General features: G+C 42.4%; 1 protein-coding gene across 1 annotated transcript in view; it reads left to right on the top strand.

Annotated features, from left to right (window-relative positions):
• The first annotated feature begins 1,517 nt into the window (after nt 1–1,517).
• PKHD1 (PKHD1 ciliary IPT domain containing fibrocystin/polyductin) overlaps nt 1,518–26,085 on the top strand; it is a 265,896-nt gene continuing 241,328 nt past the window's right edge. The window contains exons 1-17 of the mRNA XM_086461672.1: nt 1,518–1,569; nt 2,908–2,985; nt 5,010–5,154; nt 6,134–6,233; nt 9,378–9,435; nt 10,807–10,885; nt 13,113–13,187; nt 14,425–14,489; nt 15,514–15,553; nt 16,134–16,204; nt 18,368–18,469; nt 18,788–18,883; nt 20,023–20,158; nt 21,018–21,132; nt 21,988–22,263; nt 23,087–23,176; nt 23,885–23,978. Of these exons, the coding sequence (XP_086317798.1) occupies nt 1,518–1,569; nt 2,908–2,985; nt 5,010–5,154; nt 6,134–6,233; nt 9,378–9,435; nt 10,807–10,885; nt 13,113–13,187; nt 14,425–14,489; nt 15,514–15,553; nt 16,134–16,204; nt 18,368–18,469; nt 18,788–18,883; nt 20,023–20,158; nt 21,018–21,132; nt 21,988–22,263; nt 23,087–23,176; nt 23,885–23,978 (1,672 nt within the window). The remainder of the gene's footprint in view (nt 1,570–2,907; nt 2,986–5,009; nt 5,155–6,133; nt 6,234–9,377; nt 9,436–10,806; nt 10,886–13,112; nt 13,188–14,424; nt 14,490–15,513; nt 15,554–16,133; nt 16,205–18,367; nt 18,470–18,787; nt 18,884–20,022; nt 20,159–21,017; nt 21,133–21,987; nt 22,264–23,086; nt 23,177–23,884; nt 23,979–26,085) is intronic.

The following is a 26,085-nucleotide window of genomic DNA, read 5'->3' as shown; positions in this document are numbered from 1 at the left end:
GAAACTCCTTACTGCATTATCTGGCAAAGGGCTGACAGAAAGAAACAAGAGCAGAGAAGCAAGTTCCCTTCCCTCCACTGTAGATAAGGAATGTGCAATGCCCCAGCAATATCCAGCACCCTTGGACACAGGCTGACCACATCTTCTAATCAGTGTTCAAGAGCACTTTGTGCTTAGAGACCACAGATAATTTCTCCACATGTCAGTCCTTTTCAAAATGGCTTAAAGCATCAGGTATTCTGAACAACTGTAGCACTAGTAAACAAAGAATAAGCCCCCTTTTTTTTTTTTTCTTTAAACAGTGTTGTTTTCTTTAATGCAGCTGTTACCTCAATTGGCTTCATTTTGATGGGTCTTACAGTTGCAGAAGCCAGTAAAGCAGACAATTTTAGTGCTATGGACAGACATTTAGGCTTTCTCCCTGATTCAGCAATGTAGAAGAGGACTTGAATCAGTCCAGTGTATGTAGTGTACGGAGCAAGACCAAGACATGGAAGAACACATGAGCTCTTGGTACTATCATTCTGTAGAGGAACTGGGTGTTAAGAGAGAGGAGGTCCGTTCTTTTTTCATGAACTGACTGGTGGAGTAGGACTGTGAAAGACTGTCTCTGCATCATTTTATTCTTCTATGCAGGGGACACAGATTCTCCCTTTGGGAATTACTGATTATACAGCGCCTCATACATTCATGATTGTGATTTTTTCCTTTAGATCCTACCATAAATCCAATCCAAAATCTTAAATTGTCTTCTTATCTTTTGATTTTATCTTTATGCCTGGGGTTTTTGTAGCCTGAGCTAAGTTTAACAACCAAGGGCTGTTGTGGGTAAGGGTCTCCCAGTGTCTGTGCTCACTGGTGAGAATTTGATGTACTTGCTCACTTAAAATGTGGCTAAATTAATTGACCCATGGTTATTTCATTGCTAGTACAAAACCCAGGGTGAGAGCAGTAAGGTTGATGATCTACATTTTTAAATGTTGGAACAGTTCCTGGTGTGGACTTGAGACCAAGGGACTTCCCAGGCTACAGGGACTCAACTGTTTACCTTCTTAGAACTATTCCCAGCACTGCTGTGATCGAGTCTACCAGTGCTCTTCCGAGCAATACCTAAGCACATGTGCAGGAGCCAGCATGGGCCATTCCTATTTTGGAGCTAGCTGTGGAAGGCTAGAGAGTTTAGTTACATAGTCAAGTGGGGGAAAGTTCATTCTGAGCTCTACTGGAAAGTCATCTGCTTGGAGGGGCGTATGTTCTATGTAGATCTCTTGGGTGGGAGGAAAAAGAGTATGGTTTGTGACATATTGATCCTTTATACTGTGTGAGAGGTGAATCAGTCTTTTCTCTGTGATTCCACATTACAGTCCATCCTGTCTGCTGTAACACAGACCATCGCTCCCACAGGTCTGCGATGTGAAGAAAGAATATTTATGGAGTTTGTTTCAAAGTTACAGGGAAGGTGCTAAGGGCTTGATCCTGGATACAGCCTTTTGTAAAATCCCCATCTGAAGTCCACGATGAACCTTTGGAGACCCTCTTTTCTGAGTGCTGAGCTGATAATCTTTGCAGGTGGGTGATACAGGGGTGGTGTCTTGAACCCATTGCTCATACAAGACCAGCAAAATCCAGTGTTGCTGGGTTGGATACAGACTGTGAGTGAGAGACGTAGAAACATGGAAGCATTCAGGTTGGAAAAGACCTTTGAGATCATCCAGTCCAACCATCAACCCTACTCTACCAAGTACACCCCTAAACCGTATCTCCAAGCACCACATCTAAATGACCTTTAAATACTTCCAGGGATGGTGACTCAACCACCTCCCTGGGCAGCCTATTCCAATGTCTGACAACCCTTTCAGTGAAAAAAATTTTCCTAATGTCAAGCCTAAACCTACCCTGATGTGGCTTGAGTCCATCCCTTCTTGCTCTGTCTAAAAGCTGTTGAACGTTACATGATATTGACTGCAGCATACTGGACATTGTCCACCCTTATCAGTGGCTTTTCATGGCATTATTTCCATAGCCAGTGGAGATTTCTGGATTCATTGTTAATTTTCCCTGTTCTGCCTGGGTCCATCTCATGCCTACTGGTTTTCATTCATTTGATGATAGAGTCCTATCGCTGTTGCATGTTGATATTATCGGTTCATGATGAAAGTATGCCCAATATTTGGCTTCAGTGATCAATACTGGTGTTTGGTGAGATTGCATTCACGTGCAGCTAAGAAGCTGGAAAACTTCTGAAATGCTAAACAAGAAACTGGTTATCACTGTACAATTCTGATATTTGGGTACAAAAAAAGAAGCTAGCCACTGGTTCATCTCTATTAGCTTCAGAGGATGAGAGTTCCCAAAATAAATCCTAAATTATCTTAAGAATTTGATGCCTTTATGAGAGGTATTGTATAGCAAGTTACAGGTGACCCAATTTCATGAAGCAAGAGTTCCTTTCCAGGCCTGTGTTTCTTTCCTAAGGATTTTGTCAAGAAAGAGCTGGACAGGTTGTCTTGGAGCAAGAAAAGGATACGTTTTGTGGGCAGCCCTAAGTTTAGGAGGGTGTACAGAAGTCAGCAAACATATTTCTTTGAGAGTTGGAGAAATAAACATGAGGTTTATTGTCTTTATTTTAATTCTTGAGGAGGACAGGTGGCTCAGACTGTAGCTTGGTTCACCAAGTCCTGAAGACATCAAAACCCCTATGAGGGAAAGCAGGACTATTACGTGGGGGGGACAGTTGGGGGAAAAATGATGAGCAATATGAGTAATTTGGATGCCTGAGAAGGAGAAATGACATGAAGGGTGGGATCACAGGAGGACTGCTGTCAGACCACTAGGTCTCATCCTGAATGAGATATATTAGACATCTGCATTACACTTCAGCCTGATGTAGCTGGGTTGTTTTTGCAGTGGCAGCCACGGGATTGCTCATTAAGCCCCGAGAGGGCAGTGTCGCTGGAGGAACGTGGATTACTATTACTCTGGATGGTGAGTTTTACACTCTTATGAAGCATGTGACAAAGTAACAGAGAATCAGCTCCATTCTGAGATTTGTGGTTGGAGCAACAAACCCAAAGCAACAGAACCATGGGCTGTGGCACCCATAACATGAAACTGGCTTGAAATTATTTCTTCATAAGCTGTTGATGATGGTTACTTGTTTTTAAGGTTTTTCTAAGCAAGAGAAGTCAGATTTTTACCTTATTTTTGCAGCTGTAGGGCTAAAATTTCTTCCCTGACATCCTTTTTTTTTTGAAGAAAAGCTGAAAATTTGCTCTGTTCATAGGTCCTGTGATGCTGGAGCTTTAAAAACACTAATGATATGCATGAGAGCTGAGTAAAAAAATCTCAGAAATTGATATGTCACGCTCATTTGGGCCCCAAAACAGCTGTACAAAGCTAGGCCTGATTTTTCGGCAGTGCTGAATATCGATTCATTGGGAAAAGAGTTGGTTTCTGAGCCAGCTGTATGTTCAGTTTAGCTGCTGAAGTTCGTTTATAACTGTGATGAATGTAATCAGTCTTATTTGTCTGAATATTGTGCATTCCCATAGAGATGATGAAGTGGAGGGAAGAAAGGAAGCTGAAGTCTTCAAGGGAGATGTTTTTGCACTGTGAGGCAGACAGAGACAGTCACAGCTGGGAACTCACAGTTCAAGCAAAATCTCTTTTTTTTTTTTTTTTTTTTTTTTTTTTTTGGTGGGTGGAAGCAGACAGCCAGGCCTTGGGACAAGGGAAAAAAACCTTCCTGGGCCCTGGAGGAAATTTGCTCTTCACTGTAAATTGAGACACCACTAAATGTAATTTAAAGCAAGCCTGTGGGCTGGGAACAACCTGTGAAGATCATAAGCAAACAGAGAGTTGTTGTAAACCTTCTTCATTTCTAGTTGTGTTTGATTATGCTGCAAAAGTTAAGCATGGCAGTTTATGTTCAGATAAATCTTGACTTTCTGAACATAAGTCATCCTTTAGAAAGCTCACTCTAAAGAAATGCGCTAAGCAGATCCACCTTACAGCACAGGCCAACTTGAGGTCCTGTCAGAAAAACGTTCTACAAGACACCAGCAACTGCAAAGACCATGTCAAATGGTACTGATTTGGCAGGTGCTTTAAGTGTCTATGGGCATATGGCTTTTTCTGTGTAGATGGCTAAGGCGATTCAATCTCTGCAGTAGAATACATGTGGGAGAGACCAAATACTGTATTAAAGGCAAAAAAAAGCCGTGGAGTTGCATGGTGGGATGGACTTGGTCTTATGTGTAATGGTTTTGGCTGGGATAGAGTTAAATTTCTTCATTGCATGGTGCTGTGTTTTGGATTTGCGCTGAAAACAGTGTTGACAGCACACAGATGTTTCAGTTACTGCTGAGCAGTGCTTACGCAGGGTCAAGGTCTTTTCTGCTCCTCACGCCATCCCGCCAGAAAGTAGGCTGGGGGTGCACAAAAAGTTGAGAGGGGACACAGCTGGGACAGCTGCCCCCACCTGACCAAAGGGATATTCCACACCATGTGATTGTCATGCTCAGTGATAAAACTGGGGGGGAGGTTTGCAGGGTGGGGCCAGTGCTCCGGGACTGACTGGGCATTGGTCCGCTGGTGGTAAACAAGTGTTTTCAGTTACATCACTTGTCTTTCTTGGGTTTTATTTTCCACTCAATTATTTTTTCTCTTCTCCTTGCAAGTTGTTGTAAAATAATAATAATTATTATTTCTTTTTAATGATTAAACTGTCCTTTTCTTAACCCGTGAGTTTTCTCACTTTTACCCTTCTGACTTTCTCCTGCATCCCACTGGGTGGGGAGTGACCTGCTGTGTAGTGCTTAGTTGCTGGCTGGGGTTAAACTGCAACAGTATGAAGTTACACAAACGTGATTCAAAAAAAGCCTGATTAAGGGCTCTGATAATTGCTCCTAAAGAGAAGTTGGGTTGCACATTCGAAAATGTGTCATGTGTGGCTGAATGTGAGTGATCCTGTCCTCATAGAGCTCTTCTGATTGACTTTGATTGCTTAGACTCAACATCCCAGCAGCTAGAACGTGTCTCTTCAGCCAGTGCATCCCAGCTGGAGGTGTCCCTCGTGAATCCAGACCTGCCCAGGTTGCCATGTGATGTCTCTCCTCTCTACTATGACCTGCCCACTGTAAGATGCAGAACAAGGTATGATCCATGACTGTAGCTGGGTGAGACCTTGCCATTTGCCTGGCAGAATCCTCATTTTCTTTCAGCGTTTGTACAGGCAGTTTGTGAGTTTAAGGAATTCCTGCGGCTGCTACTAGAACTACACATGTGCACCTCCTAAGCTGTGTTTCGTTTATCCTTGCTTCAACCTAACGAAGCAGTAAAGCTAGCTAGTGTGAGAGTTAGTGAGGGTTCTTAGAGGGGCTAGACTTGGATCCTCAGTGGGCTGTAGGTGTCTAGTTCTTAGATGCAGAACTCCCAAGAAAATCTGTGTGGGGATTTTACCAGCTTTTGGTGTCCTGTCCAAGATCATAGAGAGAGGTTATGAGCAGGGTTGGAAACAAATATGGTTTTAAGCACTAGGTGGGCCATCTAAAGTCCCTGTTTTCCATCCTGTCATAACTTCAAAGAAGATTGTTTGACTGGAAGACTAGGGATGTCTCAAGAGGCTGTAAGGGTGACCCTAATAGGGCTCCTCCATCTCTTGCTGCTATTATTTGGCTGGGAGTTAATTCTGCTGAATGCTGTGCTGAGAAACTGTGTACATTAAGGATGCAGCATTAATTTACAAACGAGGATCAAGATGCCCTGTAGATCCAGGCAGCCCTGGGTTATTTTAGTACTAATGAATAACAATTATTGTCTGAGCATGTCTAATGAGCACGTCTGTGTTTTGCATTAATATACAATTTGGATAGAGTTCTGATGTAGTGCTATCACCTTCTGCACTTAACTGCAGTTTTTTGCTGTGTCCTCACATTTCTTTTAAATTGTAGTTTTAGAGTTTGGGTTCGTACGTGTAAAGTGGGGTTCACAGTGTAGATTTGCTTTGCTTCATTGGAGCTTCAGTGGACCTGCTAAGAATGGAGACCCTGCAAAGGACCTGACCCTTCCTAAAAAATAACCCCATCTGTATAAAAATAATATAATATAATATAACATATTTTCTTCCACCTAGGTCTTCACCCCAGGAGGGTTTGTACTATGTGGAGGTGATCTTTAAAGGACACGTGATTAACAACCTGACTGAGGTGGAGAAAGAAAACTATACTTTCAAGGTAACTTCCAAGCAAGAAATGATGATAAAGAATTCAAGGTATTGAAAGGAATCAAACTTCAGACATAGTATCACAGGGAATATGTTGAAATATGTCTCATATACTGTATGTCTTCATGTCAGGATAGGAAGTTAGGATACTCCTTCTGTCCATTAAAACTGGGTGCATCCATGTACTCATCAGGTAAAAATGGCCACGGGCTCAGCTGGTTCCAGGAAAGTACATGTCTTCAGGTGTAAGACAGCTCTCCAACACCTAAGATGAGCAAGATTTGGAAAGCTCAGACCTCGGTTGTGATTCCACATCTGTTGCTCAATTATTTGGAGAGCTTGCTACCCCCTCACCCCAACTGCATTTTCCCTGTGGCTCTCAATGTCAAAGCACATTGTCTCAGGAGGTTGTGGGATATGGTGGTATTAAACCAGTTAATGATGATGGTGTCAGTATCTTTTGCAGAGCAGAATCCTTAGCCACGGCTGTGTGCTTCAGGATGAGGCCTGGTGTGTTCAGAAGTCATGTCCCACCTCTGTGCTAACTTTGAGTACCGAGCAAGAAAGCCCAGTGTTTTCAGTAAATTGCACATTAAAGCCGAAAAATCATTGGGTGGTTCAGCTAGCTTAGAGAGTTGATGAAAAATCACCAGGGGATTCTGTTAATGAGGCACATTCCAAGCTAAATAAAACACAATGTGTCTCTTTGTTTTGGGACTGGGACCTGGGAGCTATGCGTATTAAAAATTAATTTTGCCTCCACGTTAGATTGAAAAAGTCTGCTGCAGGCAGCAACAAGTCTGAACAGCTCGGAAGACTTGTGTCAGCTAGTGGCCCTGGTTTTCATGCTGGTTTTGGCTCCTTTCGTCACATCAGCTCCAGCGCAGGGTATGGCGTGATGTTGCCTTTTCTTCTCGGAAGTGGCCGTCACGGGACAGAGTTTGTGGCTACTCATTCCTTTTTGACAAGACCATGAGGAGGAGGGAAGGAAAACACTGAGCTTTGAAAGGGAATGGGTTTCAAGGAAATCCTGGAAAAAACCCCAACATATGCAATGGTGTCTTTGATTTGATTCAGCGAACGAGTTTTTTATTCTTTTTATTTTGTGAGGACAGAAGAGGGCTCCCAAAGAAGGTGGGGAAGAGAAGGATCTGAGAAATGGGTGATTTGGCGAATGGGAACACATGGGAAATACACTTTTTCTGCAAGGTTAATGAAATTGAACAGCTAATGACTTAGATGGAAACAGGACTTAGCCAGCTAGCAGTACTGCAGGCTAGATTTATGGAGGTATTTGTAGCTCCTAAGAAAGCAGAGAGAAAAATGGATTTTACAAAATCTGAACAAGGCGGGTACTTTCATACATCCTTAAGCCCAAGACCCCTAAATACCTTGATGGATCTGACCCTTGTTTTTCACATAATTATTTTAATTTCCAGAGTGCCAAATGCTGCACTGGGGAAAGACGATGACATTACTCTTATTTTCCAGAGCAGATATCTGAGGAATAAAGAACTGAAGTGGTTTTGCCAAGCTCTCCCTAAAAAATGCAAGGCTGTGCCTGTATTAATTAGCAGGGCAGGGTCAGGATGTGGCCTCCAGCACTGTCTGGGATCACCTAGCTGCTGCTCCTTCGTGCAGTTTTTTCCATTTTGGGTACTGGCAAGTCTGCTTCCACTAGACCATGTGGGTCAGGCTCTTTGGTGTAGGGAGAGAGTTTCCCTTCATGGCTATGAGCCATGCTGTTTCCTGGGCCAAATATGGTTGGACTTGATGATCTTAAAGGTCTTTTCCACCTAAATGGTTCTATGATTCTAGGTAGCAGGTTCCAAGTTCTTTTATTTGCTAATATAGCTGTAGTCCAAGAGCCCATCTTCACTTTTTGTAAGTGTCGTTCTGGCTTTCCCAAGATATCCAATTCTTTTTCATTGCCTGTCCAGGTATGTTCCCACTGACACCACACTGTCTCAGCTACATCAGCATGTTAGAAGATGATATACAGCAGACCCAGCGCTCGATAATACTTAGTGTGCTGGAGGTAACTCTTTATACACAGCAGGAATTTTTTAAACTCTTCCAAAGGGTTTCCTCTGCCTTTTTATTTCCTTTAGTCCTGGGATCCAGATGCTCAATTTGGACATAAGGCATTTTTTAGCTGCTGAAGCCATCCATTTATTTGTCCTGTTTCGTTTGCTATCTTCCAGAGAGGGACAGGGATATTTAAAGAAAATATTGTTTCTCTGTGAGTTAACAGCATGTGTCCACGTGTACCTCTGACTACTCCACTGATAAGCAGTGTTCCCACACAGAGTGCCATTTGAATAGGATTGATGTCAGCCTAGGCAAAAAAATTTCCAGAGTAATTTTGGTTAAAGTAGGACAAATTTTAGAGTTAACTGGAGAAAAGGGGCAAAAGGGCTGTCTTTTGGTTGAAAATGCAACCAAAGCATGGGCTGGGTCAAGTATCCATGTGTCTCAGCTGCTTTGGGAGGCAGATGATGGCCTTCCTCCACTTGGAAAGGGTCCATGTGTGTTCCCCATCTTCCAAGAGGCTTGGTTCAAAGCACAATCTCTCTGCTCCTTCTTGGACTCTAAGTCAAAAATAGTACCTGTAGCAGGCTTCCAATATTTCCTTGCTGTTCCCTCAGAGGCCAAAGTAGCGTTTTCCTAAAGACACCTCTGATGTATTATACTGCATTAAGATGGGTCAACGCAAGCCTTTTCTTTGTTACGCTGCTTTAGGGTACCCAAGAAGCTTGCTAAAGGCTAGCTGAAGTATTTCACTTCTGTGATGCAGAAAGTTTTAAAGAATATAATACTGGGAAGAAAAATGGTGCCATAAAGCAAGATAGAATGGAGGTATCAACTAGTGTGTTAAACCATATATTTTGAAATTTACTTAAGCCAGGATAGAAAATTTAGGCACAAAAGAGGACATAAAAATAGCAGTAAACCATATTCTGCGTGCAGGTGGGGCAAGAAGAGGATATTTGTACTTACTCCTTTTTCAGAGCAGGACTCTGCTTCAAAGATCAGATCTGAAGTGTGAGTCTCCGAAATGAGTTTGCCAACTGTGTTGTGAGCAATGCGTATTCAGATCTTGTTGGATTGCTGCGAAAATGGCTGCCACTTAACTACAAATTTCTGTTTGCAGTTCTCTGCTGCGCAGACACCTGTGGTTTACCAAATTAGTCCGCCATCTGGCATCCCAGGTACGGGACGTTTCTTTAAGCTGGAGCCCACTTTAATTATTATTTGATGTTCCATACTGTCTTTCCCCTTATGAGGGATGTGTCATGCTGGGGATTAAAACGGGCACCTCCAGAACTTAATGGCCAAGCTCATGCTGAACAGGAAAATGTGTTTGCACAAGAGGAGAGAGTCTGCAGCACTGGGTGCTGGAGAAGTGGGTAATGCACAGTGACCGGGCTATTTGGTACTTGGCTTCTGCAGCACAACTCTGCCTGACTAGAGAGGTGTGGTTCAGTAGACAGATAGGCCTAATCATTCTCAACTCTGGAATCATCTGACCCTATTTATTTAGTAATATTTTGAAGAAGAATTAGCTCTCAGGTGATATTGTAATGCCATACAGACTTTTGGTTAATGGGGCTTTAGATCAAGGTTTAAAGTTACATGAGAAGATAGTCACTGGTTTTTTGGTCTGAACAGTTAACTGGCATATGGAAGACTCCCCCCCCATTTCTATTCTGTTTGTATTTTCAGGCTTCTTTAGAGAAAATTGAAATTCTGATTTCCAAAGTCAAGATTAATCAAAACATTTTGGTCTCTCAAGAGTGCAGAGAGGCACCTGGATGACTAGATCACATAGATGCTCCTAAACCTAAGTCCATAATTTCCAATTACTTTCAGGTGCAGTTCAGCTCCAGATTCTCACACCTCGTTTTAGGTGGTTTCTATGGTTTAGCTAGGCGTTTGGCCTCCCAGTGTAGTCAGTGAAGAACATGAGAGAAACATTAAGTGTCTAGTGCTATTTGAGATGTCCTGGAGCAGGAAGGACCTGCATGGAGCAGGTAAATAGGACACAGAACCAAGACTCATTCTCTTCTGGAGTCACAGGGGAAGGACAGGGTGCCTCAAACTATTTAAGACACCTCTATGCTGGCAACTGAAGCAAGCTGTCACTCAATATGTCAAGGGAATATTGGGAATGATTCAGCTGGACACACATATGCTGAGGTCCTTCTTTAGACCGTGACCCTACCTAGTGTAAAATGATGTTGTTTTTGTTGCCTCATGAGGTTCTACAGTGGAATATAGTTAGAATGTCGTGTATAGTTAAGAAAGAGTTGGGGAAAATGTCTTCAAGTACCATACTAGAAATCTGCTAAAAAATCAAGAATGTGGGAAACAAAGTCATGTGTTTTGGCAAAAGAGAATTAATTGCAAAGTCACTTTGAACTATACCATAGGAGCTGAGAGTAGCCATCAGTGCAGCCAATTAGGCACCTCTCTGTAAAATTTGTAAAGATCAAGAATTTCTTTTGTTCCACTCACAAAGTCTGCAAAGAAATTCTCCGCTTTTAAAAGACTCCCTTCAATTTCCATTTCCTTTTAAACAGGAAATTTAATAGAGATATATGGGAAGACAATTGCTGGAAGATATGAGACCCTGGACTTCAACGTGAATTACATTGATGGGTAATTATGCATAGGCTGCTGTCTGACCCAGTCCCTGTAAATTGGCATTTCTTCCATCAGCCTCCTTGACAGCAATAAATTGCAACCAGTTGGCCCAGAATTGCCATTTACTTCCTTAGTGGTTTATTGCAGCTCATGAGTTGGGCTCCAGCAAACTTTGTTAATCTAATTGCAACTGGTCCATTAAGCTAGTTGGTTTGTTTACTGGCAGCACAGTCAATCACAGCTCAGTGTGAATTGTACTGTAATTGCGTCTGGTTGCTGTAGATTTTATTTTGGTTAGCAAATTAAAATTTAACTAATTAAAATAATGTCAGAATCTAAAAGTTAAATAAATTTTCCTTTCCATTTGCATTTTTAGAAAAACTATTAGTTTGGAGCAGATGCTCTGGTGAGTCAGGAGACAAAGCAGAAGTATTTTGAGACAAAAGGCTTTGTTGTTCACTCTTTTAAACCCTCTCTGGTCACTTCCTTGTTCTCAAGAAAGGGTTGATTTTTATTTTCTGCTGCTTCTATGGTTACATGCAACAGAGCAAAGCAGATAGATTTAAAAAATTTACTTCAGGACAGCAGCACTTTAAGCACAGTGAATCCAAAACGAGCATGAATGCTGACCGTCTGTCATATGTATTTCCATACGTATGGAAGTGTTCTCAGATATTACTGAGTTACGACTTCCTTGCACTTGTGCCAATGGCAGTGAAGAACTAAGCCCAGGTGAGTATTTTAAAGATAAACTATTAATCTATATTTACCATGACAGCATTTTGAGGATGATTTCAGGAGCCAGAGAAGGTGTGTGTGTGTTCTCAGTAGTTAGAAATTTTACTTGCAGCAGCAGATGTTTGACCACTAGATGCTTTTTAAGTACTTCTCAGGCTGAATGGAAATGTCCCTTGCTAAGTAAATTCTCTGCTAGCATGAATGAAAGTCCAGTGCAGATTCCTGCCATACCAGCTGCACCCATTTATCAGCCCCACATTTTTGCTCGCTGGGCATGCATTAGCATCCTTTGTTCAATATTAATTATTGTTTTACCTGCCTCTGGTGGAACTGTGAAAACTTTGATCAGTGGGAAGAAAGGCTGGTCTGTCTGACTGCAGGTGCCTGCATGCTTCAGTGCTGGATTACTTATTTACAGCTTAACCTCACTATTGCCAAAAAGGAAATGGCCTCAAAATCTTAGCATACCAGACAGGTTCACGTTGTAGCTTCACATGAATATTTTGCCCATTTTTGGTATGTTAGTAAATGCGTACCAGGTGGGGACTTGGACTTGACCAGCGCAGTCTGTCACTCAGTCACACTGATTCAAGGTTTGGAGCAAAAAAAGAGAACGGTTTTTATACTTTCAAGTGTGTTTTGCACCCTTTTCCGTGCTCTGTATGGGATGCAATGGTGCAGTGATGCTGAACCAAATATTTTGCAGCACCGAATTTGTTTCTATTCATCCTTAAAAGGAAAAGCATCCCTGTATCAGCAAGATGTACTAATAAAAGCAAAATCTTTTATTAAAACTTCATAAAACCACACTCTGAAGCATGGGTCATAGCAAAGTGTTTGCATTACAGGTTTTAATTACGTATTTTCCTTAATTGCCCGTTAATTGTCAAAGAATCATTGCCAACTGTGATTTATTATGCTGATTACTGTGAATTTATTATTCCCACCTGATTCTTCCCCTCCAGAGGAAGATGTCCCTTGCCATATTTGTTCTTTAAACTGAGGATACCTGAGTGTGCTATTAGAGGCTTGGATGATTTCTGGCAGAGCTTGTTTGTAGTGTTTTTCCTCAGTGAAATAAAAAAATGACTGAGCTGTGTCTTGAAGCATTACGGTTGTACAAGCATGATGCTGTACTTGTGCTACCTGCTGCTTCTGGAAGGTAAGGGTGGGTATAGTCCTCCTGGAGCTCAGACTACCAACCCTTTCCCTACAGGGAGGAGGTGTAGCCTCATTCAGAGCTGGCATAGGTTTCTCAAAGATGGTCCTGCCACAATCTTTACAGAGGTGCAGTTCACAGTATTTGGTGAATACACTTGCAGGTGAAGAGGTAAGAGATTAGGGCTTGTCCACTTTTCTAGGGGGTTAATGAATGTTAGATAGAAGTGAGGGGAAGTTTCTGTCCCATTTGAAAATATTGGCTGCTGATTTTAACAGGATCAGGATTTCATTTGTGAATCTTCGTTGTATCATATCTCATCTTCCCTGTTTGTTTTCTGCCTAGACCAGCTATCCTTGTGGCAGAAGGAGATGGATGGACCAGTCTCTGCTCTTTTGCTGACAGGCGAGCTGGAAACATGTCAGTTCTTTACTTGCTTTTGGTTTGTGTTGGTGCAAGGGCTCAGCACAGCTTGTGCACAAAAATTTTCTGGGCTCTTGAAGAAGCTTTTCTGCTTTGGCTTAAGATGGAAAGGGACCACGGGCAGCTGACCATATGGTCTGTGACAGGGGTGGGTGAGGGCTGCTGTCTCTCTGTGGCTGTAGCTAAAACCAGGCAGGGACAGGGCTTTTTATCTGACCCGGAGATGATACGTTATGCCCTGGCCACATCTGTTCTGTCCCACTGGTTAGACTCCAAAACAGTTTAGGCTTTTCCAAGTTGCCTATTGACTCTGGTCAATGTATTGTCTTCTGTCATATACAGACATTAATTTGAAATGTGGATTTAGCTGACTTGAGCCCAAACTGGGCAAGTAGAGCTCTAAAAATTTAACAGCATAGGCAGACAGGCTCTGGTGTCTGGGCCCTGGCACTGTTCATTTAGTGTTATTAATGTATCCTGGTCTTCTGTAAGTCACAGGAGACCCTTTAGGCTGCTGGTTCTTGCACCTTGTTGAATTACAAAAGGAGCCATGGGCTATGCAGCAGTGCTTCTTTTATGAATGATGCACTTCTCGCAGAACCCTGGAAAGGGAGAGGCTGCTTTTACACGGAACCAGGGTAAAATCCTGTTCCTGCAGAAGTCAGTGCTAAGGCTCCTGGGGTCCTCAGTGGATCCTCTTACTGCACGGCAAAATTGCTTCTGCCTCCCAGGACGGGGACTTGCACGCAAATGTGAGTTGATGATGGGACTTGCTTCTTTCCATGGTTCCAGAAGGTTGATGTAATGCCACCATATCTGCGTTAATTCCTACCTGGTCCTACTTGTAGATTAGGGACATGCAGGTAGAGGGGAAACACTTTTGTTATCCTATTCACCCTCGCCCTGTACCCAGACTTGTCTCCCCTCAGTTCTTGCTTCAAATGGGGGTTCTTAAGGTCACCAAGTGGGTTGACTTCTGGTAACAAGGGCAAAGGAGCCAACCTGGAGCTCTGGGTGTTGCTGGTAGTCTTCTTCTTAAGATGCTGAGTTCCTGATTGTCAGTGGGGAGATTGGTTGTTCCTCTCCCATCTCACTTGTTTCTCTCATTTATTTCTAAAGGGAGCCAAGTGTGACTAGCTCAGATGTGTAAGTCCACGTCTTTGGTTAAATGATTCTCACTGTATTTTGCTGTTTTTGCTCACAAGACTTAGCAAAGTCCTTTGTCTCTCCACAGCTACGCTATTCGGGCAGAGGATGGACTGGGAACTCTGCAGTGTCGGGTGGAAGGGAACCACATAGGTTGGTGAAAAGGGGGGAAAAGCATGGATTTCTGCTATTCCTGCAACTCCAGAGGGCAGAGGGAGGGTGTCCATCACAAGTCCCTGGTCTGTCTCTAGTTAGGAATTCAGCTCAGGTTTGAGACCAGAAAACCTGCTTCGTGTCAAGGCTTTCCACAGTTCTACACAGGCACTGCAGTGATTCAGACCCTCTGCACAGTCTTGGAGAAAATGGGCTGCTGTGCTCAAGTGAAACCATGACAGAGATGTGAACATTGCTAACAGCAACAATGTGGTTTGGGGTCTTTGCTCAGTTTAGCTTTTTTTTCCCTTCACTTTATTGCTTCTTGTATGTGATGGGCCTTCCCTTTACTTCTCTCTTATCAGAGAGGAACAAATTTGGTGCCCCCTTCTATTCATGATCTCTCTGGTAGCAGGTTGGATGTCTTTCATTTTTCCTTGCTTCCCAGCACTTTGAACAATCTTCTGATTTCTTCCCAAAGCTTTGTCTGAGCAGCATGCTTCCTGCTTGGGAAAGATGATCTGAGTGAAATATATAAAATAGAAATTAATGTCCATCTCTCATGCAGACTCTGGTGGTACAATTCGATACCCTGAACTTTAGAGATGTCCTGGGGTATCTGGGATCTCTCCAGAGGGGTGTCAGAGATAATGGAGGTCTTGAAGGAGGTCTGTACCTTCCTAGCATGGCAAGCGAGGTCACATAAAATCCATAGGGTCTAAGATGACACAAAGCACTTAGACAACCATCCTACCCCTGAGATTCAGATTGCAGGTTCAGATACGTAACAGTACTTATCTACAGCATAGTGTCTACATATGAACTAAGGCTCTAAGTTCCTTAAGATGATATTTGGTTCAGTTCCCACACACACACTGCTGAAATCAACAGTTATACTGTTGTGAGGAAAGTGTAAGGAAGAGGAGAATCATGCCCGGGACACCTGGACAAACTTTGGTAGGATGCGCTCTTCATGGAGCCATCCACGCTTCTACTTAAAGCATATTATTCTTCTCTCCTCCAGGGTCCCACAATGTTAGCTTCTTGGTGTTTAACAAAGGAAAGTGAGTAAAAGATTCTTTTTGTCTCTTTTTTTTTTTTTTTTTTTTTTCTGTGGTGTTGCATGGGAACACAGCTGCATTTGAATCCAGGATATGTTAATAAGATTAATTTTTACTGAATCTTGTGTTAATTTCTTAGAAATGAGGTTTTGCTGTCTTGAGAAGATGGTCATCAAGTTTGGAACAAAAAGGGAGAATGTTTCTCCCTCAAAGCATCTCCGCTCTGGGGTTTTAATACTTTAGCTTCAGTGCCCAAAGCATAAGTCATCTGTTAAGCCCAGCTGAAGAAAATCCTTTCACTTTGCTTTTAACTATTCATGAAAATGGGAAAGAATTTAGTCATAAAAGGGGGATGAAAATGTCAAAACGATATTTTACAATGGAACAGTACTTCTAATAAAGACTTTCAGCCATGTAATGGAGTGTCTTGAATCCATGCCTCAATGTGCTGGCGAAAAGTGGTGTTGGTCCTTGTAGAAATGCTGCACTATCCCTCTGGAGAGGGGGCTCCAGCTCTGCCAAAAGGAGGTCTGCTTTAACTTAGATGGCCAAGGATCTCTCAGACATTTTCTCTCTCTTGCAGGTCAGCAGTACACAAAGGTGCTTGGCTCATCAGTGCCAAACAGGAGCTTTTCTTGTATCAAACGCATTCAGGTATTGCACTGACCTCCCTGGCTGCACTGTCTTTTGGCAGTCCCAGCGTGATCTAAGACAAGACCTCTCACTGTTGCTCTTCCCACAAACATAATCCTGTTGTATCTTCATTTTGGGTGTGCCACTCCCCTGGTATGGGCTTGACTATACAAAAATAAAACATTTCAGGAAGCCTAGATTTATGTGCTAGGGCTCGGTGTGCTGCCATGGGCTATGTCCTACATCCCCAGTGAGTTAGTGTTCCTCTCATACAGGGGTATGTTTGAACTCTGTTTTGGACAGCCTAAGCTGAGATCATCAGCCAAAGAACAGCAGTACAGCAGGGTTTGGGATAGTGTTGTTTTATTGTTGTTCCTTTTCGTGTCCAGATCAGTTGTAGACTTAGGATGTTGCATCTAGAGAAACATTTCCCCCTTAAACGGCACTGTATTTGATAAGGTTGAGATTTTAGAAATGCAGACCTTAGGATAATGATAAATCCCACATCAGCTACAAGGAGGAGATGATGTTCGGCCATTCCAAGAATTGAGTTCTTGATAAATGGTGAATGGTAAGTTACTGCACCATTAGTCTAAAACAACAAAAAAATAAGATACATTAACAATAATAACCTCCATGTGACATTTCCAGCTCTATTGTAGACAGCAGACAATGAAATCCTGAGCAGCTGCTCAGTATTATACTAGTGGGTAAATAGTGCCCAAGATTCAGCAAGACCATGTGCCCAACAGCCAAAGCAAAAGTAGGGGATCAGGGAATGCAGAGCACCGGGCAGCCTTTGGCCTTAGTCAGAGGTTGCATGAAGCTGAAAGACCACTTGATTCACCTGCACAGGTCCTCAGCAAGTTCCTATCAAGTTTTTGCTTTCTAGTTGGCTGAAATAATGCACCAGGGAAGATTTAGATTGGTTATTAGGAAAAATTTCTTTACTGAAATAGCGGTTAGACCTTGGAACAGGCTGCCCAGGGAGGTAGTGGTGTCATCCTGTCTGGAGGTGTTCAAAATATGTATAGATGTGGTGCCTAGGGACATGGTTTAATGGTGGGCTGGGTAGTATTAGGATAATGGTTGGACCTGATGCTCTTAAAGGTCTTTTCCAATCAAAATGATTCTGTGATCAGTGCAATAGTTCCATGTTGGTTGTATCTGAGAAACGTGGTTCAAAAGTAACAAGAGGGTTTTTTTTTTTTTTTAAAAAAAAAACAACCCAACAAACAACTTAGCTGATACGTGTCTGTGTTTTGTATGCTCTTTATAGCATACATCTTGTTTCTCCTCTAAATTCAAACACTTTGTAAAAGAGGGTAATTTTATGCCCTTGTTTACAAATTGAGGCACAGTAAAATGTAATAACCTTGCATGAAGTTGTCTATTGGCAGAGCACCAGCAGAAACAAGATCTGCCAGATCTGTCTAGTAGACTGTACTGTGCTAGCCAGCAGTCAATATTATGAAAGTAAAGTTTAAATACCGGATGAATTAACAACAGGAATAATAAATATGCAGACATAGACTAATACCCCTCATCTTTCTTTATTAGTCTTTTTTCTTTTCAGAACTACGCAAATACAATTGGGTGGTTAAACTCATACAAAGTGAGTAAATGTCATCAAAGAGAAAAATAGGTTTCCAGTGTGGAAGGGCGTGACTATAACAGAGATAAAATCCAGAAGGATTCTTGTGGTCATGATCTGAACACTCGGATATCAGATGTTCAGCTCCCTCCATTTGTCCCTGAAGCCGAAGGGATGATTGGAAAGTGTGGTAACATCTAAATGTATAGGCTAAATTGAGAATCGAGTCAGAGAAGGTCAAAAGGATTAAAACAGTTTTAATTCCACCTTTTTTTTCACAGAGCTCGTCAATAACACAGAATACATCGGTTTGCAATCTGAGCATGACAGACACAGCCACTGCTAAGTAACAGTCCAAGCATTACAGTGTTTCTCCTGTCATGCAGCCGAGTTATCCATGTTGTTCATTCCTGGTGTAATCCCAGCGGCTGCCAAAAACCCTGTGAAGGATCAGTGGGATGCCTGTTTCATTCACAGGAGCCTGCTCCGGCTGGAAACTGTGCAAGTGCACTGCTGGCTTTAACAGAAATAGGGCTGGGATTAACCTTTCCAATTCTTGTTTTCAGATTCCTCTTTTCTTTCCTCTGTAGAAATAGCCTCTGTGTTCCCAGCTGGCGGGAGTCTCAGAGGAGGCACTGATCTCACTGTCACGGGGGATTTCTTTGAGGAGCCGGTGCAGGTCACTGCTGCAGGTAAGAGAAGAAGTGTGTTAAATGTTTTCTTTTTGTTGGGGTGTTTTGTTTTTTTTTTTTTTCAGTACAGTGGTCCTGGCCCTGACCACAAAACCCAACTGATGTTCATGGATACCATTGTGGGGGTTGTAGGACTCACCATCAGGAAGGTCCAGTTACCTTGACTGTGGGCATGAACCATTTTACTTGCCTGATAGAACAAGCCCAGGCTTTTAGCAAAGTAATTGTCCCTTTTTTGAAACAAGATGGGTTCATGCTGCAGCTCAGCTGTGTTTCCAAGTCTCACACAGCACATCTGTCTCCTTTTCCTGCTGCCAGGTGTCCCCTGTAAAGTCAAGCACGTCTCTCCCCAGCAAATCAGATGCACCACCGAGCCAGCTGGCAACAGCAGGAGGCTTGGTCCCCCCCACCCAGGTATGGTATTCAAACAACTGAAAGTCCAAAAAGCAAACACACACATGGAAATGGAGGGCAGAAATCGTTTGGTGAGGAACACAATCAAGAAACAGGGCTTTCCAAAATCCTGTGTGCCTCAACATCAACCCAGTTTCTCCTAGGTTTGACAGGGAGGAGGGTCACAGAGGTGTTCAGAGGCCTTCCAGAGAGGGAGAGACAGAGCACACCTCCCCTGTGAGGACAGGCTGAGAGAGTTGGGATTGTTCATCCTGGAGAAGAGAGGCTCTGGGGAGACCTTATTGTGTTCTTCTAGTGCTTAAAGGGGGCCTATAAGAAAGATGAGGGCAATCTTTTTAGCTGGGCCTGTTGTGATAGGACAAGGGGTAATGATTTTAAACTAAAAGGTGGTAGGTTCAGACTAGATACATGGAAGAAATCTTTCATGATGAGGGTGGTGAAGCACTGGAACAGGTTGCTCAGAGGCATGGTAGATACCCCATCCCTGGAAACATTCCAGGTCAGGTTGGACTGGGCTCTGAGCAACCTGATCTAGTTGAAGATGTCTCTTCTCACTGCAAGGGGGTTGGACTAGGTGGCCTTTAAAGGTCCTTTCCAACCCAAACTATTCCATGACTCTACAGCAAGGCAAGACAAGGTAGAGAGCTCAGCCCACCACTTTCAAATGGGCCGTGGTGGGCGGAAGGTCAGCCTGCTGTGTAGGGCTGTGGAAAATGAGGGGAAAAAAAGTATGGATAATATTTAGAGTAAGGATAGCTGAACTAGAGCAACCTCAGAGGCTTCTGGGGACACTGAGTGGAGCATTGCAGTAGGAAATTGTTGTGCATAAGATGAAGCTTAGCTCATTGTCACTGTGGGTCTGCTCAGTACCGTTTCCTGCAAGAGCAGACATGTGAGCTTGGTTGGATGCTCTGCTCTCTGCAGATTTGCTTTCTTTCTGGTGGAGGATTTCAAGGTAGAACTATTTCCCTAAAGCAAGATCTGTGTTCTGCCTTGGACTGCAAAAAATACCCACAGACAGAGCCAATTCATTATTAAAATTTTCTGTTCTGGCCTGCCTCCTTACACCACTGATTCTAGCATGTGCTCTGGGATTTTTGTTGGCTGCTACTGAGAACGCTTTTATTTTAACTTCCTAGGAAACAGAGGGCTTCTCTTTGAAGTCTGGAATGATGCCTCTGATCTGACAGAAGCAGGTCCCGGATATAGATGGCAGATTGTACCTGATGCCAGTTCCCCAGTAAGATTTCTGTCTGGGGCAAAGAAGTCCTTCAGGTACTTGGTGATCTTAAAAAGAGATGAAGCCATGGCAATCACCTTTAGCAGCGTAAGGTGTAGCAATAACACCTGGCGGCTCTTTATAGCAGAGCCTTACTGCATAGCTGCTTTGAATCAAAGCAAACCTTCTGTTCCGAGGTGCTTTTGAAGCTCAAAATATGCAGAGAAACATTTCATTTTTTCCTCCTTTAGCTTTCACTCAGTATTTCTTCTCTACCTGTCCTCAATATGCTGAAATACCCCAAAAGAAGTTCCTGCAGAAGTAGAAGGACCTCCAGTTAGAGGCTGTCTTGCTCTGAAGCTCTGTCCAGATGTGAGGGGCCAGATCCTCAGCTGATGTTGGCAGCTGCAGCGCGGGTGGAGTTAATGGAAATAAACTGCTTTGCCTCAAGCTGTGAAAATATCTGAACCGTGTTGGTGCTCATTGCCTCCTCAGATACATCCTTGAAAAGCTGTACAATATGAATGAATGTTTTCATTTTTTCTATCACTTTGTTTTTCTCGGTTGGTCTTGTTTGTGATTTTGAGCTTTTTACTTCCTGTTCAAGGTTGAGACTTTGCTTGAGAAGAAATGAGCAAAGAAAGTGACCAACTGACCCATATTTATTTTCATTGAGTTGTTTTTTTTTTAATTATTTTTCCTTTTTGAAAACTTCTGTAAAGCATAAATGACATTTAACATGAAAATGGGTCATTCTGAGGTTCCTTCAGTTTTAAAATCTCTGAGTTTGTTCTGTTATAGCTTGGTCTCACAGTTTTTCTTTGTTACTCAGTGTACATGTGAAGGTGTGATGTGGGGCTGGGGCATTTTTGCAGTAACTTGCTTGTATATTATGGATGATCTGCTTTTGTTTAGCTCCAGGCTTCGTGGATTTTTTGTGGCTCCCCAGACCAACAATTACACCTTCTGGATTCAGGCAGATGGTCAGGCTTCTCTCTACTTCAGTTTGTCCCAAGATCCAGAACATAAGGTATTACTCTCAACAGACAAAAAATGAGATCAGGATAGGAAATGATTTTAATTAAGGTCATAACAAGTGCGAATTTCCCCAGTGTGAATTGTCATATTGACCCTTATTATAAATCTGTTGCAGAGTGAAATCAATTATATTTGATATTTTACATAAAACCTATCAGATGCCCAGCTCATGAAAACCCCAGTCTTGCAACCAGAGTCTTTGAATGTCTTTTCCAGAAGACCTTTTTGTTAGTTCAGCACATCACCATCGCTAACAATCTGTGCAAGGAGACCTGAAGGCTTGATGTCTGACCCCCTCAGTTTGCCTCCTTTTTTTACCTGTTGAAATTTTGCCCTCTGAAAACATTGGTCCTTCTCTTTATAAAGCTGAGAGGATGCTATAAATAAAGGTGATCTATTTCTCTGGGCTATTCTTAAGCCTAGTAACTCAACAGGGCTAGAAGAAGTATAAAGGACTTCTTCCTTACAAAAAAAAAAAAAGGAGCATTACTGGTCTTACTAATGGTAACATACTACGTCTCAGAAGGCTGTAGACATAGTGCTTTCTTTTGTGTTTGGAGGATGTGAGATGTAGAACAGAAGTCATCCATGAAAAGTTGTACGGGGAACTGTTAGTAGGGCTAGGATCAGCCATAAGAATTATTGTCTTTATGGTATTGAACCCTAATCCAAAGCTCTTCGAGACGATGGCTTTTTCCTGTATAATAGCAAGGAATGTGTCAACCACCAACTTACTGCTATCAGCTATAAGCACAAGACTTTTTTTGGACCTGAGCTATGGTATTGGACAAAGCATCTTTTAGGGCTGGAGAAACGTCTCTGATTGATTTGGTTGTTCTGGACACAGATGAGAATAGCATCTCTCCCTGCTGGCAATTCGGAGTGGTCTGAGAACTGGGTGAAGAGCTGGAGTGAGAGTTGGCAGCCAAAATCCCACAAATTTGAGCTAACTGCTGGTTCGAGGTACTACCTGGAAGCGCTGCATCATGGAAAGGCACCCAGCAATGGGATGAGAGTTGGAGTCCAGATACATAACACATGGCTGAATCCCCACGTAGTGAACAACTACTACATCGAGAGACATGAAATTCGGGCTCATGCCTTGCATCTTCCAGAAGTGCAGGTCAGTTCTGGGTGCCTGACCCTGAGAGCTGGACTAGCCCTGATTCAATTGACACTGATCGCAGCAAATCCTGATTGTAAAGGCCTTGTCAGTGCTAGACATGAAAGTATGTGCTGATCTTCTTTTTAACCTGCTGAGATAGTTGGTGAGAATACCATCATGAGCTGAACGTGTTCGTGGTTTTTACACACATTGGTGGGTGTATATAAATCCTATGATTGCATTATAATCTGCTCATGTGTTAGTGTAAGCAATGCTGACTCCCCTCAGGTTTTATCTCACTCATTAATGCCTCACCTTGTTAACTAATGCTAATTAATACAAGTTTGGGATAATTTTATTTCTCCTCCTTAGTGACAGCACGCTCAGTGTATGTTATCTGGTTAACCCCATACTGCAATCAAGATGATAGAAACTTTCGGCTTGATGAAGTGCTCAGCAATGAGGGAAGTTTTTGCTGGTGGTAAAACCCCATAGCTGCAGGTCAGGAGCCTTAGGGACCATTTGTGGCTGTCAGTGTGTCTGTACAGGTCATGTATCCCTTGTGCTCCCGTTAATCTAAGAACCGGAGTCCAAGGCTTGTGTCAGGAGAGACCATGGTGGATAAGAGCAGTTTAAGAGTAGCTGAAGGGACTCTTGATTTACAGAGGCTTAAAAAGGCAAAATGCTGGCTGTAAAATCCTCCTCAGTAGAAGATACCAGGTTTGTGCATCTCATGCAGTTTGTATCTGTTTTCACTTATTTCATAGAATCATTAGGTTGGAAAAGACCTCTGAGATCATCAGGTCCAACCATCAAATTTATTTACTGCTTTGCTTTCCAGATGTTGACCGTGTCTGGTACAGGGTGCTTCAGTATCTCCTGGAATAACACGTCACGCAGAATGATCCCCACAAATGCTACGGCTCACCAGGTAAGCGTCATCAAATGCAGACACACAGTCCTCTGCTGAGCTGTCATTGATGGAGCTCTGCTACTTGACAGTGGTTGAGTGTTTGGCCCAGAAAATGAGATAAATTTTGTGTGACACTGGGAGTGTCTTACAGTTGGATTTTTTTGTGGGGTTGACTCCCAGGTATATTCTAAGCATATCACAGCAGCTGATTTTGCCCTGTCATGTCTGCAATGAAGTATCTGCAGATACCAGACCCTTGGACTTCTCCTCTAGGACCAGTTGGCTCTTGCTTAAGACAGGAGCTCCGATCTGGCTTCCTCAAAATCCCATGGTCTCTTAATATGGTAGTTGGCCACTATTAAAACTGCCCTGGGTGACAGCTCCATGATAGTCATCACACATTTAGTCAGCAGAGCTGGTGGAGCCATGCAGATGGTCAGGCTGTGATATAGCTCTGTAAAAAATCTGCACCTTTCTGAGGAGGCTGCTGGACACCTAAAGGATGTCTTGCACCCCTGAAGGGTATCAGACATGGAAATTTACACTCTGTGTTGAGCTGAGTTTTGTTCTCTACCATTTGGCTACCTGCTTGTTCAGAGCTACCTTGCCACCGGTCCCTGGCTGATGAAGAATGTAGGGATGTTGTGTGTGTTGAAGCTCTCTGTGGAAATGATTCAGACACCGTTGTACTGTGAATACTTTTCACTTTCCTAATTTTTTTTCAAGGTTCAAACAGCAATAGAGGAACTTCTTTCAATAGGATGTGAAACTGAGCCAACTTCTGCTAAAATCCTTTTCCGCCATGGTTTTGAGAAAGAAGGTACTGATCTTCTATGACAAATAAGCAGTATTTACTGTGAAAGTTGATTTCCTTTGACGAAATGTGTACTTTAAAATTTTAATCACAGTAAATTTACACTTTTAATGTGTTTAAGTACATAGATATATGTTTATCAGCTATTCATTGTTTGTATGTTTTCTGATGGGGGAGTTTATGGAACTAATATTAAAACCAACATGATTAATATAATAATGAGAGACTCTTTCTGTAATACACTGTATGACTCAGTCATATTGCAACACACTTATCAAAGCAGGTGATATGTTTCGCTTGTTAGAAAGGTTGGGAGTACAGACAAAAAATGCAAGTTCTGGGGTGTGTGAAATTCATGTTTCAATACGTCTGCTGGGGAAGCAAATCTGGTATAGCCCAATAGCTACAGCTCAGGCTGTTGAAAGGGCTGATTCTGACTCTGGATGTCTTCGCTCTCAGTGTGTCTTGATGACTGAAAGTGAAACAGGGCAAATATCTGTGCTGTACTTAACTGCTCAGGCAAAGCGTAAAGCAGTGACAGCTTTTGTAAAAAAAAAAAAAATCAAATTGTTGATAATAGTTTTCTAACACTGAAGGTATTGTGCACATCAGAAAGCTACTGTAGTAGAAAGTAACTCCAGTAACACTGGCACAGTTGCTCAGAGAGGTTGTAGAAGCCCCATCCCTGGAAACATTCAAGATCAGGTTGGACGGGGCTCAGAGTAAACTGTTTTATTTGAGGATGTCCCTGCTCACTGCAGAGGGGTTGGACTAGATGACCTTTAAAGGTCCCTTCCAACCCAGCCCATTCTATCGTTCTATATCTGACAGCAATAGCAGTATGCTTATCCTACACCAAAAAGTAAATGATTACCTGGAGACCCCATATCAAATTCTTGTACAGGTCCCAGCTGGTAATACGTATGTATGATGACTGATTCCTCCAAGTGGAGGAAATCAGTTAATCAACCTTAATTGGGGAGGGAGGGAAGCTTTGTGTGAAAAATTAAAATAGCAAATAGACATTTTTAATCTGATCCCAAATATACAATTCTGCCAACTAATAAAAGAGAAAAACTTGACGTAAAAGGCAATGATAGTTCAGTACAGTGGGAATAAAAATTGATGCATAAGAAATAGAACAAAGGAGAACTTGAATTTTCATTGATGATTGTAAAATGTAGATAACATCAAAAGACAGCAGAACAATGGTGAAATTGTGGTGAATGGATGCCAGGAAAATAAAACAGCCACACACATTCAGACCTAGGGTCCACCTAGCCTAGTGTCCTGTCTTCAGCCGAAAGAAAAATAGATGCCTAGGGAAGAGTGAAAACTGGATGATTATGTATCACAATTCATCATTAATTTTATCCAAATATGAATATTTTCAGCTCAATTTCCTGAGTATAATATGTTTTTTAACTTAACTACTTTCAGCGGTTCTTTCTTCCCTGTATTTACAAAATCTCCCCTTGAACACAGCTAAACATTACATCCATTATTTCTTCCAGTGAAGATTTCAACAGATCCAACACTTGTGCAAAGAACCTCAGCTACCTCCTTTTGACATTTTTTTTTTAAACTCTGGTATTGACTCCATTTTGTAGGTTTTATATCTCTTACTGAAGGAAATGGTGAATTGTCAGTATATGGTGACGGAAGAAAATCTTTTATGTATTAGGAAGAAAAGAAATCCTAGCATTTTTTCAGCAGCAGGGTCAGTAGACTAATGGAACCAACATCCCAAAGGGGAAGGTGGGTTCACTGGGTTTTCGCATACCAATTTCCAGCTTTGGCTGGGTGTTTTCCGGAAAAAAAAAGAGTGGATTTGGTCAAACACACTCTATATGGCTTAAATATGGTCATTTGCCATGAGGTTTTATGGTCAGAACAGTAATCCCAAGGTCCCTCCTCGTGTCTTTCAGCGCCCTTAAGCTGGGGAACCATTGCCCTGCAGATGTTCACCATTTATCAGGGCAGGAGAACACTCACGAGTAGGACTGTTTGACAAATTTTGGATACCCACTTCCTGTATTTTCATGAATCTCTTGATTGTGCTGGTGTCTTCTGAATAATTTTCAAGCCTCTCGCCCCCTCTTGTTTTTTTATA

Source organism: Leptosomus discolor, chromosome 2 (assembly GCF_034619465.1).
Source record: "Leptosomus discolor isolate bLepDis1 chromosome 2, bLepDis1.hap2, whole genome shotgun sequence".
In the NCBI taxonomy this organism is placed as follows: Eukaryota; Metazoa; Chordata; class Aves; order Leptosomiformes; family Leptosomidae; genus Leptosomus; species Leptosomus discolor.
The sequence above is the reverse complement of the archived record's forward strand: the minus strand, read 5'-3'. Positions and strand labels throughout refer to the sequence as shown.